Here is a 16,199-nt window from a genome sequence, read left to right as displayed (position 1 = left end):
TTCTCGTGTTGTTGTGATGGTTATGTCTGTGAGTGTGGAAGATGGAGGTGTGTGTTTCTTTTATATTTTTCTAAGTAGTTAAATTTGCTTCATTTGTTTTTGTGTTGTTTCAGTGTTGTTTTAGTAGTTTTTTTTATAATTTTCTAGGAATAGACTTGCAAATATAGTTGATTTTGCATCTGGTGTTGAGGTTGTGCAGCAGATTGTTTGTTTTTTTTAATCATTTTTTCTTTTGTTTTTTTTGATTGTTTTAGTGTTGTTTTACTGTTGTTTTACTATTGTTTTGCCATGATTATTTATTGACGTCGATTTTACTGCTTTTGTTTATTCTTGCCGGTTTTAATGGTTTTTTCTTGGTGATTTCCGTCTCCGGCGTCTCCCCACACACGAAGAACGTTGTTTCCCCACACACACAGTATAAATGTTATGCTGTTGGGCTTGGGCAGTACAAAAGTAATGAAATTGGGCTGGGGCAGTAAAAATGTTATTTTTGCCGTGTCCCAGTATAATTGTAAAGTTTTGGTCCAAAAACAGTATTTTTGTAAAATTCCCTTTGGATATTGAGATATAGATCCAAATGTAATTTGGGCCTACATTGTGCGGCCCACTTCTAATTAACTCAAATTATATATTTTACATTTTTACAATATTTTTTGAAACAACATAAAATAATATATAAATAATAAAAAATCAATAAAATAATAAAAATAAATATAAAAATATTAATATACTATATTTTTTGTAAATAAAATATTAAAAGCCAAAAAAATATTTAAAATTCTATACAACCCGTATTTTTATAATTTTTTATTGGGGAATTATTTTATATACTATTTTTTTTAATTTTTTTTTTTCAAATTTACGGTTTAGGTTTCTAAAATGGTCACAGCGCTAGTTGCAATAGGGGTTTCTATACAATTTTTTATTACAATTTAAGTTGCAGCGCTAGTTGCAATAGGAATTTCTATGTATAATTTCGTAAAAATACAAAAAAAACTATTTAAAAGTGTTAAAATAAAAAAATCTCTTTTTTATTTCCCCAAGAATCATCCTACCCTAAATAGGCTAAATTTACTAACATCAAATAAGAATTCTTTTTGGGTCTATATGAATTTCTTTGGATGTAATTGAATTGGGTATGGCTTAATTCATGGATATGATTTGTTTTTCTCTTTTCTTTATGATCTGTTAATTTACCAAGTGTATGTGTATGTGACGTGGTCAATGGTCAACTTTTATAATATTAGTAACATTTTATTTTGGAGGAATGAAGATACTGTCATTCTCCCCACAATTTAAGATCACATTGAAAATGTAAAATAACGTTTGGTTAAATGATTAAAAAGTAAATTAAAATAATAAATCCATATCCAGCAAGCAGTGTACTCACCAAATTAATATAATTATATACTGCTCAAAAAAACCTTTGCCTAAAAAAGAATAGTTTCTTCACATCTTCCATTTGACTGAACTGAAGATTCTTTGAACAGAACATTAATTAATAAATCAAAGAATGGAATATACGTGGTTTATATTTTCATTGTTTCCAAGATTTTATATACATTGACAATCTCATTTAGTATTTAATGGTAGAGTTGTATATATAAATTCACATGAAAAATGAAAAATTTTAAGCACGACACACCACAAAAAACTTAAAAACACAAAAGATAAGGCATATATACTAACCTAAAAACACAACACATTAATAACTCTTATACAATGGACATTGTTTTTTTTTTTTTTGATAAAAAATTACATATTTATGAGTTTTATACAATGCGTAAAAATAAAAAAATAAAAAAGGAATTTAAGTAACCAGTTACTTGTACTCTTTTTCCTATTATTTTTTTTTATTTTATTTTTTTTTTCTTTTTCAGTATACTATTTTTCTTTTTGAAAAAAGATTGAAATTTCTTTTTATAGATTTCAATCCCAAAAAAATAACATTGGAAAATTTTACAATGCACCCCCCTTTAAATGGATATATTGATGTACTCCTATCTATTTTAGCATTCGAAATAATTTTTTAGTCAAATTTTTTCTTATGGTCATGTATGTTATAACTATTTAAGACATCCTATAAAATTTGAAAAAATTTAACATGCTGAAAAATAGGGTTCAAAGTGACTATTTTATTTTATATGTCTGTGAAATAAATTGTTTGAATACTAATTTCTATATTGTAAATTATTTCGAATTTTCAAAATTTTGTAAGATATCTTGAATAACTATAACGTAAACGAATATGAAAAAAATTAGACTACAAAATTTTTTTAAATGCCAAAATAGGTAAGGGTTGTAGAATGAGCCAATAACCTTTTAGAGAAAATTACACTCTATATCCTTTTTATATTTTCCTCTTTTATTTTTACCCTTTTTTTTAAAGTATCATTTTTACCTCTTTTTTTAAATATTATACCAATTTTTCCCCAGTCACTTCAAAATACTCTCTATGTAACTCTCTTATGTCAGGGTATTTTGGGTACAATACACATAAAAAGAGGTATATTTCAATTAAATATGAAATTAGAGGTAAATTTGATTAATTGATTAAAAAAAAGTAATATTTTTCAACTTACCCCTAACATTTATCCAATTAGAAGCTCATCTTTTGATTGGGCTCAAAAAGGCCTCATTGTTGAAAATGGACTTATAGGAATGTAACTTTTAAGCCCGTAATGTAATTCTTTTGGGCTTTAGGGTTTCTTATCTACTACACTCACATAAACCCTTGTCTCTCTCTACGATCTCCTCCTCACTGACTCCGCTTCTCCTGTCTGCCTCATCTTCCTCCTCTCGCCATCACAGGTTTCCTCTCTCTCTCTCTCTCTCTCTCTCTCTCTCTCTCTGGTTCGATTTCATGTTCACCCTCTCTCTTTTTCATGGAACCCTAAGAAGAATTACATTAACTAATGTTCAACAAACAAAATCGATGTTTAACACAACATATGTCTAGGTTAAGGAATATCCCATTTCTCTATTTCAATTCAAGATCCATAAAAACGAAAATAACATAGTAACACAAATTTATAACAAAAAAGTTCCCTTTTTCTTATTGTCAAGTACGATTATTTATTGGGCTAAAAAATGCTCTCGATTTCTTGTTATCGATACTATTGATTGGATTTTGACAGTCTGATTTTTTTTTTTCTTTTTTTGGATAATATTTTGATTATTTTGATTTCTTTTTGGATATCTGTATAAGGTAAAGCTGTTTGTAGTTTCTCCCATACTTTGAATTTGAATTGGTTAAGCTTATTTATTTAGGAATGTGGAAGTTTGAACAAATTCTTAGGCTGTTGTCCTTTTTATTTTTGTTTCATAATTTTTGGAAGTTGGATGGCTACGTCATGTGTATTGATGGGAATTTAGTATATAATTTGATATGAGATTTGGGATTTTATTGCTTGGTTGACGTGACCCTTCTTGGGTTGATTATACATACCAATTATTGGTTGTCCAGTAGATAATATAATGTAGTTGATAAGTTAATGGTTTTGAAGCTGAAGAAGGGTCTTGGGATTTGGATTAAAAATTTGATTTTTGAGAGTTTTTGAATGAATTCTTGGTCATAAGGGGCTGGATCTTGGATTTGAAAATGTGGACTAGTGATTACCATCAGATGCTGTATTTTAGATTCAGGAAGTTTAGATTCAGGAAGTTTAGATTCCAAGCTGGACAACCCAGTTTTCAGTTCTTCTAGTGTAATTGTGCCACTTTCATCTGTGTCCATATTGTTGAACACTTGTCTCAACCCATGGATGTCTTCTTCTGATAGGTTCTCTGCTATTACCATACAACAGAGTTCAACGTAAATATTGCTAAAATTTATTGAACAAAATCTTTTAAATGTGGTCAGTATTAAAACTTATTGTATATATTCTTTTAGAGATTCATTTGACCCCATCAAAACCAAAACTCTCTCTCTAGGGTTCTTTTTTCGGGAAAGTGGGCTGGTAAATGCAGTGTGATTTGAGCTCCTCCTGGAGGATTGTAAAGTGAAAATATTGTTTTTTTTTTCTTGAAAAAGAATTCTTGCATACGTGTAGTGCTGTATAATATATGGAATGGATAATGTTCAAACTTGTAATATATGTTTTTGAATTTTCTTGGTTGATTGATATGTTTATCTCAGGTAAAGAATAAAGATGCCTCGGTATGATGACCGTTACGGTGGAACTCGGCTTTATGTTGGTCGCTTGCCTTCTCGAGTTAGAGGACGTGATCTTGAGGATCTGTTTAGCAGATATGGAAGGTAACCATTTCTTTCGAGTTTATTTATTTTCAGCAATTATTTAGATTATCACTTTGAATATAGGCTAGGCTTTATGGTATTATGAGAGTGGTTATATTTTTTTCTTGTAAATTTATGGTCAACTTATATGTGCCAGTCCTTTAATCTTCTTGGGGTTTATTCTTATTGTGTCAAAATCATGTAGAACCTATAATGTTCAGCAACCCTTTTGCGAACATTAAGCATGACTTTTGTGCTTTATCTGGTTTTCTTTTTGTTATACCTTCTATTCCAAAATAAGTCATTGGAGCATGTCCATTATTGAGGTGTGTATGTCCTTTGCCAATCCATTCCTTGTGCTTTATGTTGAAATGACATATATATCTTCGTGAGAATGTGTACCCCCTCCACGTGTCTGTATGGTTTAACATGATGATCTTGTTGAAGGTTTTTTGGCTTTTGCCAAACCTGGAGGTCTGTGGTGAGAGGGTCTCATTGGTGGATTTGGCGAGTCTTTCTATAATGTTATTGCGTGTTTTAAATGGAAATGGCAACAATCCCAAAGTGGTGTTTAGTGAGGAGCGAAGTATCATCATCCCTTTGATACATTGTCATGATGGCCTTACTGTTTCTGGACCCAATTTATGCAGAGTACGTGATGTGGATATGAAGCGTGACTTTGCCTTTGTTGTATGTCGTTAACTTATTCTTTCTCTTGCAAAATACACACAATCACTCATTAAGTAATATTGTAGTTCATAATGTTCTTTTGTTATATAGGGTTTTCAACTTTTGTCTTGCATATTTTGTGCTTTGTGTTTTCTTAAACAGGAGTTTAGTGACCCACGGGATGCTGATGATGCAAGATATGGTTTGAATGGCCGAGACTTTGAAGGAACTCGCCTCATTGTGGAAGCTGCCCGGGGGGTAAGTGTATGATTTATATCCCTCTTCAAATATCTCATGGCTTGCTCAAGTCAATTTGATTAGTTTGTGTTATATAATTTTCGAAAGTTTTCTTTGGAGATACTTATTATATTTACGTTCTGAATGTGCTTTATTTACATTTAGGGACCACGTGGTCCGGGTGGATCGCGTGAGTATCTTGGTAGAGGTCCTCCTCCTGGATCAGGGCGCTGCTTCAATTGTGGAATTGATGGCCACTGGGCTCGAGATTGTAAGGCTGGGGATTGGAAGAATAAGTGTTACCGTTGTGGAGAGCGAGGTCACATTGAAAGAAATTGTCAGAACAGTCCGAAGAAACTCAAGTATGTTATCTAAGTATACTGTCTCATATCACTTCATTGCTTTCTAAGTATTTGCTCTTTTAAATTTTGGATGTTAATTTTATAAATTCTTGAACAAAAATTGTAGACGTGGCCGGAGTCAATCACGCTCAATGAGTCCACGTCATGGCAGGAGTCGAAGTCGTAGTTATAGCAGGGACCGCAGTTACAGGTTTGTCTGCAATTTGTTATTTCTGCTGAAGAAATTTTATTGATTTTGTTCTAATCAAAGCTTTTTAAGAGTTATCTTTGAAACATTTTATTTTTTTTGCAGTCGATCCAGATCACCTGTTAAGAGAGGAGGACGCAGTGCCGAGAGAAGATCAAGGAGTCCACATGATAGCAGAAGGAGTCCACATGATAGCAGAAGTCCTAAGCAGTTGAGGGGCTCACCTCCTCCATCCAAAGGAAGGAAGCAGCGTGATGCCACACCTGATGAGAGAAGCCCCAAAGTGAGAGGTAGCCCATCTCCTCGAGATCGTAGATCAGACTACAGTGCTAGTCCCAGAGGAGGAAAGAGTCGAAGCCCAATCAATGGTGCTGGTGAAGACAACGGAGATGAGAGGTACCGAAGTAATGGTGGCAAAAATGGACGCAGCCGAAGTCCTACAAATATTCGAAGCCGCAGTCGCAGTCGCAGTCCTACTAATGGTCAAAGCCGCAGTCCCACTCCAATCCGCAGGGATGACAGGAGCCCTATTGAGGAGGAGGATGATAATCATGGTTCTCCAAGGGCGGGGAGTGAATCAGCTTAAAGCTTAAAGCTGATTACATGCTTTTATTTGTCCACACAAGAGCCTTGATGTGTGAGTTAAACTTGCTTCTTTTTTCCTTGAATAGAATAATTGTAGTTCTTTTAACTGTGTTGAGAGATTTAAGACATTAAATACTATATGAACTCTGTTTGCCTGTCTGTAGCGTTTCAATATAACTTATATTATATTATTACTGCAGCTGTTTGTGTGGATGTCTCATCTTGTGTCAATACAACTTTAAAGGTCAACCAATTTTAAAAAACAAGGGCATTGACCCCAAAATATTTCCTTTTTTACTCTCTTTTCCATTCGAATTTTTCTTAGTTGTCTTTTCTGTTGAGATAGATGCAAACTTTAATTGTATGACGTAAATCTGTGATATTGTTTTAATGTTATTATTTGGATTCCCAAACATGAGTTTTTGTTTTTGTTTTATGATTATTTCCTTCCATCAATTTTGGCAAGGTTCTTATGGTTAGTTTTGGGTACCATGGTTTCAAAATGGTTTAAGTTTTGGACTGTCAGTTCTGGAATCTAGTAAGATGTAATGATTTTCGTTAGGTGCCACTTTTGGGTACCTGTTATAGGTTTGTTGTCTGCCTTATCGGTTGTTTTTGTTCCATTGTTATGGTTTTGTTGTGGTCCCTTTTGTGAGACTATTAAATGAGTGATCTGATACTGCGAGCGAACAGGCCTTTATTTATAAAGGAGTTAGAAACATACAATTACTTGAAAGACCTCTATATGTATATATTCCTTGGAAATAAGGGACTTTTACAAATTCATCGCAAACGTTCGATGATGAATAGCTCTAGCCATTCTCCACAACATTGGGTATGTTCATAGTACAACTCTTAAAAAAATTTCGGTAGGTTTTCTTATTTATTTTGACATTTAAGAGAGTTTCTTAAATAGCTCCAACACCTTTTTACCATAAAATTTTTCTATAACATTTGGATTAAAATAATAAAAAAAATTCTTATTTGGAAAAGCAAAAGTTATAATCCAACAATCCAGTCACCAAATTAATGTAAGTTTATCCTTGTCACAAAACTTTGCCTAAAAACAATAATTTTTTTCACATGTTCCATTTGACTAAAGATTCTTTGAACAGGGAATCAATTAATATATCAAAGAACAAGAGACGATTCTTAGTTTTCATATAGAAAAACCAATTAATTATTAATAGACATTTTTAAACTAAAGAAGCAGTTGTACTTGTTGTAACATAACATGGACTACGAATCTCAAGAATACAAATTTAGAATATTTAACTAGAAGTTAGGTTCAAGATTACAAAATGCCTCTCATTTAATTTTGCTTTTCTTTTTTCCTTAAAAACCTTCTTTATTTCTAGTTAAGTACAAAAACACTGCAATGAATAGCTATTAACTTTTCACGCTTATGCCCTTGAATTCTTCTTCTTCTTCTAATCCATATTTTCTGAAACCAAAGGAAAAAATAAAAAAATAAAAACTTGAAGAAAGGTGGGTTTGAAGTCAACGTCAGCTCTAGAAACTTAAATGACTCATAAAAGTCTTGATCAGATTAGATAGGTGATAGATCCATTCCAACCAATAACCAATTTCTCATGGTGATACAAATTATACACCAGTTGATTTATGTTTGACCCAAATTTTCTATGGAGACAGAGAAAAAAAGCACAAATTTAGAAAATTGGACCAAATAAGTATTTGATATTTAAACAGAGATTAACTTTTCTTTTTTCTATATCATAACTTAGTGTACAAGGCTGGCATCGGTGGTAATAAACCAATTCCACTCCCACCATTTCAACATCAGTAGTCCAAGTCCAGTGCTCTCTTTACCTCTCTCTCTTCCTCTAGAAACCCAAAAAGAAAGACTTTTTCTTTTTGTCTAAGTCTTCAAACCAAGATCCAAACTTGTGCAACTGGGTTTTCTCACTTCTTTCTGGGGTTTCTGATTCATAACAAAAAAGCTCCATTTCAGGTTAGCATTTCTTCTGCAATTTACCCTTTTTAGCACTCACTAGAACTAGAAAAGGCTTTTATAGTATGATTGTTCATGTGGATTAATACACTATTGTAACAAAAGCATGAAGCCTTCAGCTTTTTTTGTTGTTGTGGCTTGGGCTCTGTTTGGGTTTCTGGGTTTGGGGTTTTCTTTAGCACCGGCGATTGAGGGTTTAGAAGCTGATTTTGAACCTGTATCTTCAATTACATATAACTATGATCGAGTTGATGAAGTGAAAAAAGAGTGTAAATCTGTACTATCTTCTGCATCTGAATTGAAACAAGATGATAGTAGAGTTTATAGTATACAAAGAGACCTATTTTTTGAGAAAGGGGATTGGGTTCAGGTCAAGGGTGAAGCCCCAATAATGCCTTTTGATGTTAGATATCGAATTGAGAAGGACTCAACTCTGTTCAACTCCCTTTCAAACCAGGAGGGTGATCCCATGAACTTGGTTTCATTCCAGGTTAGGGATGTGAGCCTTGCTCATAGATCAAAGAAGTCTGTTAGTATTAGTGGTACTCTCAACTTAGCCATTACTACAGGAGGTGATTCCTATGGGTATGGTGGGAATCCCGAATTTCGAATTTGGCCTGGGACTTCTTATCTTGTTATTGAATTCGAAGGGGTTTACACTGAATCTGAAAAGAATGGTGGGGAAAGAGTGGTTTGTATGTTGGGGAATGCAATGTTGCCATCTCGAGATTCGGAGTCTTCTAATCCATGGGAATGGGTGAATGCTTCTTTACCTTATAGCAACGAGCGCCCTCCTTTGGCCCAGGATGATAGGATTTTGCTTGTTCTTCGTTTCCCAAAGAAGTTTAGTTTGACTAGCAGAGCAATCCAGGGCGAAATGAGGAGTTTGAACGCGAAATCGAACCAAAAGTACTTTGATGATGTTCACATAGTGTCACAGTTGGGGAAACAAAGTTCAGCAATGTATGAATTCACCTCTGATAAGCTGGTTTCGAAAGCGTGTGATCCATACCCTTATAACAAAACTGATGGATCGTTGTTGGTACCAGGAATAAGTGTGTACAAAGGGAATCAGTTTTGTGAAATTTTCGAAGAGATCACCTCGAATCAACCTTTCACTGTTCTGCCTAACTGGAAGTGTAGTGGGAAAGATGAATTTTGTAGCAAGTTGGGTCCATTTGGGATAAACAAAGAGATCAACAAAACAGATGGTGGTTTCAAAGGTGTTAGTCTTTATGTAAAAGTTGTTAAATGTGATCAATCAAATGGCCGTAGCAATACCAGTTCAGCAAGACTTTCAGTTGAGTTTAGAGCTTCTCCTCCATCAGAGAATCGATATACTGCCACCAGGAGATCAGGGATGGGAAACCTTACTGTTGCTGCTGAGGGAATTTGGAAGTCTACCAGTGGACAGCTTTGCATGATTGGTTGTCCTGGAATCGTTGATCACGAAGGGAATGGCTGCGATTCCCGGATCTGTTTGTACATCCCTACCTCATTTACTGTAAAGCAAAGAAGCATTATGTATGGGACTTTATCAAGCATTAGTACAAACACTCCATCATACTTTCCCCTTTCATTTGAAAAGCTTATAAACCACCCTTCAGATCTCTGGAACTACTTCAGAGGCTCACATCCAACTTACAGTTACTCAAAAATTACTAGAGCTGATGCAATCTTGGAAAGAAATGAGGAGTTCAGTCTTCGAACTATGATCAAGAAATCATTGCTGAAATACCCGAAACTTGAGGATGCTGAAGACTATCAAGTTAGTCTTTCTCTTCTCTCAGAAGATCTCACATTCCATACCCCTGCTACCCTAGATTCGAATACTCCTAAATCTCGGCTTCAAAGAACAAATATTCAGATGGATATTCTCTCGGTTGGCCCCCTATTTGGGCGCTACTTTTCGCGAAATGATTCCAATTTCGTCTCTGTTGAAGGGGGGACTGAGATTCCATTCCACACTAAGGCTGAGTACACTGAGAACCAGCTCCTTTTGAATGTATCGGCTCAGCTCTCTGTCGCTGGAGAGGAATACAAAAATATTTCGGTGCTCTTCTTGGAGGGTATCTATGACCAACGCGTTGGTAAAATGTACTTAGTTGGCTGCAGGGATGTGCGGGCCTCTTGGGAAATATTACATGACAGCCAAGATCTTGAAGCCGGGTTGGACTGTTTTATTGATGTGATTGTATCGTATCCTCCAACTACAGCTCGTTGGTTAGTTGATCCACTTGCCAAAATATCCATAGCCAGCCAAAGAAACGACGATGACCCTCTTCGTTTCAGTCAAGTCAAGTTCCAAACTTTCCCAATAACTTACAGGAAGCAGAGGGAAGACCTTCTATCTCGTAGGGGAATCGAGGGAATCCTCAGGATTCTGACCCTTTCATTCGCGATTGCTTGTATTACAGCACAATTGTTTCACACTCAGAAGAATACAGACTCTGTTCCATACATGTCTCTTGTTATGCTTGGCGTCCAAGCAATTGGATACAGCATTCCTCTTGTCACAGGTGCTGAAGCTCTCTTCAAGAAGGCTAGTTCTGAATCTTACCAATCATCATATGATCTCGAAAGCAGTCGATGGTTCCACGTACTTGATTACACTGTGAAGCTTCTTGTTATGGTCTCGTTGATACTGACTCTAAGGCTTTGTCAAAAAGTGTGGAAATCTCGAGTGAGATTGCTAACACGAGCTCCTCTCGAACCCCATCGTGTCCCAAGTGACAAGAAGGTGCTTCTGAGTACAGTGGCGATACATGTAGTTGGCTATCTACTTGTTCTGATGATGCATAGTAAGAGAGGTGATCAAAGGACAAGAAACTATGAATATATAAGAGAAAACTCTCATATTATGAGTGAATGGGAAGCTGAGCTTGAAGAGTATGTTGGTCTTGTCCAAGACTTTTTCCTTCTCCCACAAGTAATTGGAAACTTGATATGGCAAATTGATTGCCAATCACTTGGAAAGCTCTACTACTTTGGAATCACTCTTGTTAGACTTCTTCCACATCTCTATGATTACATTAGAGCTCCTAACATTCCTTACTTCCCCGAAGAGTACGAGTTTGTTGATCCAAACATGGATTTCTACTCGAAGTTTGGAGACATTGCCATTCCTGTGACGGCAGTTGTTCTTGCAATTTTGGTTTATGTTCAGCAGAAGTTGAGTTACGAAAAGCTCAGTCAGTGTCTTACTTTCGGACGGTTCAGACTTCTTCCATCTGCATCGAGAATATACGAGAGGCTGCCTTCAAGTTCGAAAGCATTCGAAACAGAGCTTGCTTCTAGTGTTAATGGTGGTAATGATGCTAATGAGAAAGACCATGATTTGGAATGAGGTTGATTTCTTTAAAAACTATATAGAGTTTGTAAAAATATAAAAGTAGGCGTTAAGGAATGCTTTTTGTTACTTTGAGATGTTAGCATTTAATAAAAGTGAGAGCCAAAAACATAAGGCCTTTGCTTCTGGTTTTTGTATTAACTTTATCTGATAAGCTCAACTAGGTGAATGAGTTTTACAAGCATGAATCTCAAAATTACAAGGCCTTTGTTCTGTTTTAGTTCTATCAAACTGTTGCTTTTTTATATGTGATTGATTACAAAAAAGAAACACAATTTAGAAGATTGTGTACGAATAGAATATCCCATGTCATTTTTTCTGTTAAAGTTGTTAGTGTTAAAGAAAATGATTAGTGATATCTACAATAATATATCTCCTAATTTATAATTGGAAAAATATTATGGGTTAATATTATTTGGACCGAGAATTGCCGAGAAATACGCAATATCACTATTAGTGTAATTTAATATTCAGTCATATTTATTTTATTTTAATAAAAATTATAGAAATAGTTAATTAATTATAATGTTTCACTTCATCGATCGTGGTGTTAGACACTTTGGTCTTCTGTAACATTATTTTTTGGAGCTTTTTTTTTGTAAAAGTTACTCATTATAATTTTTTTTTTGTTAAATGATAGATTAAATCTTGTTTTGTCTAAAATGGTACAAAATAGAACTTGAACTCATTTTTTGACAATTTTTTTTAATCTAACCAACTTGAAATTAATTTTTATCATCAAATTAATGAAAAAAAAAATGTAATCACTAGTTATAACATCATTAATTGAATTATTATTGAAAATGAGTTCAAAATACTATTTGTACCAAATATATGTTCCAATATTAACTTCCTAAACTTGTTTTAGAGTTGTTAATTTCCATAAAAAGAGTAATCTTTTAGAAAGAAACAACAATATTACGAGTGCAACCAACTTTAAGATTAAAATCTTTTAATATGTACAGCTAACTTAGTTATTACATATGCTAGTTAATATGTACAACTAACATAGTTATTTGTTGTGTGATGAGTTAGACAAGGAGATTCGTAAATTTTGGTGGATTGGGGGGTTGACCGTACCCATTTTCTTGCTCTCATTGTATTGCTCATGACTTATCAGCTTGGGCTACTTTTAATTTACATTTTTTATTCTACTCATTTGTTTGGTTGCATTTTAAAGTATTGGAATGACATTCCAATGTAACAAGAAAAAAAATTTAATTATTTTTTTATTAATTTTTTTTATACATTTTAAATTTTATTCCATTCTTATTCCTATTTCTATTCCTATTCCTATTCCTATATTTTCATTCCTCCCAACCAAACGCCTCCTTAATTTCTTGATTGGTGAGGTGGTGGAATCTCTTGATTCCATCTAAAAGGTTGTCAGCTAGTTTTTGCTTATCCCAACAAAAATGAAAGGGTTGTCCCATATTCGGGTGCTATTTTTTCCGCTATCCCATATTGGGCTACTAAATAATCTTCTTGTTCTAATTAAGTTCTTATTTTTATTTTTTTTATTGGTGGGGTGGTTCTAATTAATAGAAGCACTTTCATAAGTTTCTCTACTCTATCTTTTTAAATATCTTACTATTTTTTTTTTATTTTACTTCCTACATTTACATTATATTATAAATTAATTTTTCTATTTTTTTCTCTATATATTTAATATTTTTTATAAATAAAACATTTTCTTGACACATATTTATGTGAGAGAGAGAAATGAATAAAAATTGGTTGAAAAATATTTCTCTCACAATATTATACGTTAACTACAATTAGTTAAAATTTTTGCTTTGCAACAGGGTATATGTATTTTAGGTCATAATGTCATATGATATATGAATTAATTTATCAAAAAAATATTCTACCTCACTACTTATCAAAAAATATATATTCTACTTGTTATGAGTGCTGTAAGTTAGGTTTTTAATTTACCAAACTATAAATGTAGGTTCTTTATTTATTTTTTAATCTCTAGTTCTTTAGTTTAAAGTCAAAGTTTAAATTATTAAAAAAAAGTCAAAACTTAAATTATAATGACTGACAATAAATGAGTATTGTTCAATAATTGCTAGAACGTTATTTATTTAGTTTGACAATAAATAAGTAAATTTTAATTGAGAACTTTAGTATTACATGTAAATTTTTTTAAAAAATTAAATTATTAAAAATAAAATTTAAATATTTTATTACATACATAATTTTTTTTTTTTTATAAATGGTAAATAATTATTTAAACTTCATTTTTACTTAACTTGGCTTCAAAATAGAGAAAGTAGAAACCTTATTCTATATAAATCCAATCTCCTTGTAGATTCTTTACAAATAAATGCTACTATTTAAGATCTTTATTTTCACTTTCATACTTTTATTGGGCCGATGCGTCAAGTTATCAGGAACCGCAAGACATAAACATAGTAGGGATAATGCTTTGTTTGCTTTAATATATGACTAAAAATAAGCTCTAATTATTCAGAATTTACTAAAAATTTATGTGACTTTAAATATTTACAACGCACGTGATTATAAAAAAAATTAAACTAAAAAACTTTGTTAAATGCTTAAACAGATAAAAATCTGAATTCTAATTCATTTACTATAACGATTCATTTTGAAATTCTAATTTTTTAAAGAAAGTGACGGAGAAAATAATTTGAAGAGATAAAATGTGTTTGTACATAAATATTGGAGAAGGAAGGGCCTCTAAATTAATAAACATCCAATTAAAATGTGTATTTGCACGTGGTTATATATGAGCACACTAGGCCACCAAAACCAAATTAATGAAGTTCAGCCCTATCTAGTCTTGGACAATAATTTCTTTACAAAACTGAATTATTATTATTATTATTATTTTTTTTTTGAACAAAAGAAGATTTTATTCAAAAGAACCAACAAAAATACAATCACCAAACACTAACTCCAAGGCTGGCCAAAACCTGCAAAGCTAGCTATAACTTTACATAAATGTGCATCAAACTTGTTTTTGCTAGTACCTACAAAGCTCATACGTATTTGACAACTTTCTTAATATCCATGCTAATACAAGAGACACATTTGCAATTAAGTTCAAAAATATAATTATTTCTATTAACCCAAATATAATAGACAATAGCCAAGCAAACAACATTGAACAATTTTTCGTGCAAGCTCTTGAGGGGTTTGGAAAACCAATCATACCAGTCTTCGAAACTCTTCGGCCAGTTTAATCTCCCTAACCACTTGCTAACGTCAATCACAACCTTCAAAATAAATGAACACAAAACTGAATTATTCACTGTCTTAAATAATAATTAATTTGGCTATATGTTTGCCACAAATAAATGATTAGTATTAATTCACGTTCTATTAAATGATAATTCCAACATCGCTTTTTACAAAATAGATCAAATTATACTTCAGGCATAAAATATACTTTTCCAATATAACTAAATCTCAAATCATTGTTGGATATGTAAATTTGAACTCACCATTAAAAAACTAAACAGAGATAATAATTGCATATTCGTGTTAAACACATAGACTAAATTATTATTTCTCCTAAAATGATGAATACTCCTATTAATTTGGTATTTCACCTTCACTAATAAATATAGCCAATTAGTTTAGGTATATTGTTTTGGGTCAAAAGTTTAGGTATTAATTAATGCATTAACATTCATGCCCATGAGATATACATTATGTATCAGATAATCTCCAAGGATTTACACCATTTTGGTGTAATTTTTTTAATACCAATTTTGTGTAGAGATCTCCATCATTTTTGGTGGTTATTTATTACAATTCTTAAAATGACACCAAATATAATATTTTGCTTTTCTTTTTTTAGTGAATTGTTCTCCCAACATTTTGGTGCATATAATGGAGCAAATATTTCACACTATTTTAGCACTTTGAACCAAATTGGTGCACTTTTTGAGATGTCGGACATTATCAACGAAAATTATTAAGATTTATAGAATAAATAAGATTTATTTCCTTTTAAGTATATAGTCTCGATGTTTGCTATTTATTAAAAATCTGCTTGAACTACTCATTTTATTGAATTATGACTCTTATGTTTGTTTGTACTAACAAATGCTTATATACTACATTTTTTTTTTTGATAAGTGCTTATACTACATTTTGTTCATAGTGTATATAATTTAATTGAATATTTTTATTTATCTATTTTTTAAAAACTTATTTGAATTTAGTAATTTAGTATTATTTAATTTTAATTAAATTTATACAAGTAGCGCTAATTGCCACATTAACATCAATAAAATGCTATATAAGCAATTTGTTATTAGTTATATAGGACTGAATAAATAGACGGGAAATTTGATTTTTTTATGTTTTTATTGGATTAAAATTTTATTCTTAAACTTAAGTTAATTTATATTGGTAGAATAGGTTAACATTTCATAAAACTCAATTCCATCCCTCCCATTTCAAACACTTGACCCTCTTGATCTCTTTCTCTCTTCTCTCTCTCTCTCTCTGAACTCACCACAAGGACTCGATCCACAACCCACCACCCACAATCTCGGTCTCTTCTCTCCGCGACCAGCGTGGCCACAGACCCAATGACCACACCAGACCTAATGACCCACGGA

The 16,199-nt window shown here is 32.6% G+C and overlaps 2 protein-coding genes across 7 annotated transcripts; both read left to right on the top strand.

Annotated features, from left to right (window-relative positions):
* Positions 1 to 2,659: 2,659 nt before the first annotated feature.
* On the top strand, positions 2,660 to 6,476 carry LOC115705305 (serine/arginine-rich splicing factor RS2Z32). 6 transcript variants are annotated; one of them, XM_030632613.2, is made up of 7 exons: positions 2,660 to 2,811; positions 4,139 to 4,258; positions 4,888 to 4,927; positions 5,069 to 5,164; positions 5,309 to 5,505; positions 5,612 to 5,695; positions 5,798 to 6,476. In XM_030632613.2, exons 2-7 carry the CDS (start codon positions 4,152 to 4,154, stop codon positions 6,276 to 6,278), a joined length of 1,005 nt encoding a protein of 334 aa, XP_030488473.2. In that variant the 5' UTR covers positions 2,660 to 2,811; positions 4,139 to 4,151; the 3' UTR covers positions 6,279 to 6,476. The 6 variants fall into 6 exon arrangements, with proteins under 6 accessions (XP_030488473.2, XP_030488472.2, XP_060973843.1 ...); XM_030632612.2 differs by having other exon boundaries at positions 5,069 to 5,170; XM_061117860.1 differs by lacking the exon at positions 2,660 to 2,811 and having other exon boundaries at positions 4,133 to 4,258; positions 4,685 to 4,888.
* Positions 6,477 to 7,756: 1,280 nt separating this feature from the next.
* Positions 7,757 to 11,818, top strand: LOC115705244 (uncharacterized). Its single transcript, XM_030632524.2, has one exon. It carries the CDS (start codon positions 8,356 to 8,358, stop codon positions 11,593 to 11,595), a length of 3,240 nt encoding a protein of 1,079 aa, XP_030488384.2. The 5' UTR covers positions 7,757 to 8,355; the 3' UTR covers positions 11,596 to 11,818.
* Positions 11,819 to 16,199: the final 4,381 nt, after the last annotated feature.

This window comes from Cannabis sativa, chromosome 1, assembly GCF_029168945.1.
Source record: "Cannabis sativa cultivar Pink pepper isolate KNU-18-1 chromosome 1, ASM2916894v1, whole genome shotgun sequence".
NCBI classification, from domain to species: domain Eukaryota; kingdom Viridiplantae; phylum Streptophyta; class Magnoliopsida; order Rosales; family Cannabaceae; genus Cannabis; species Cannabis sativa.
Note: the sequence above shows the minus strand (reverse complement) of the source record. Positions and strands in the feature narration are given on the sequence as shown.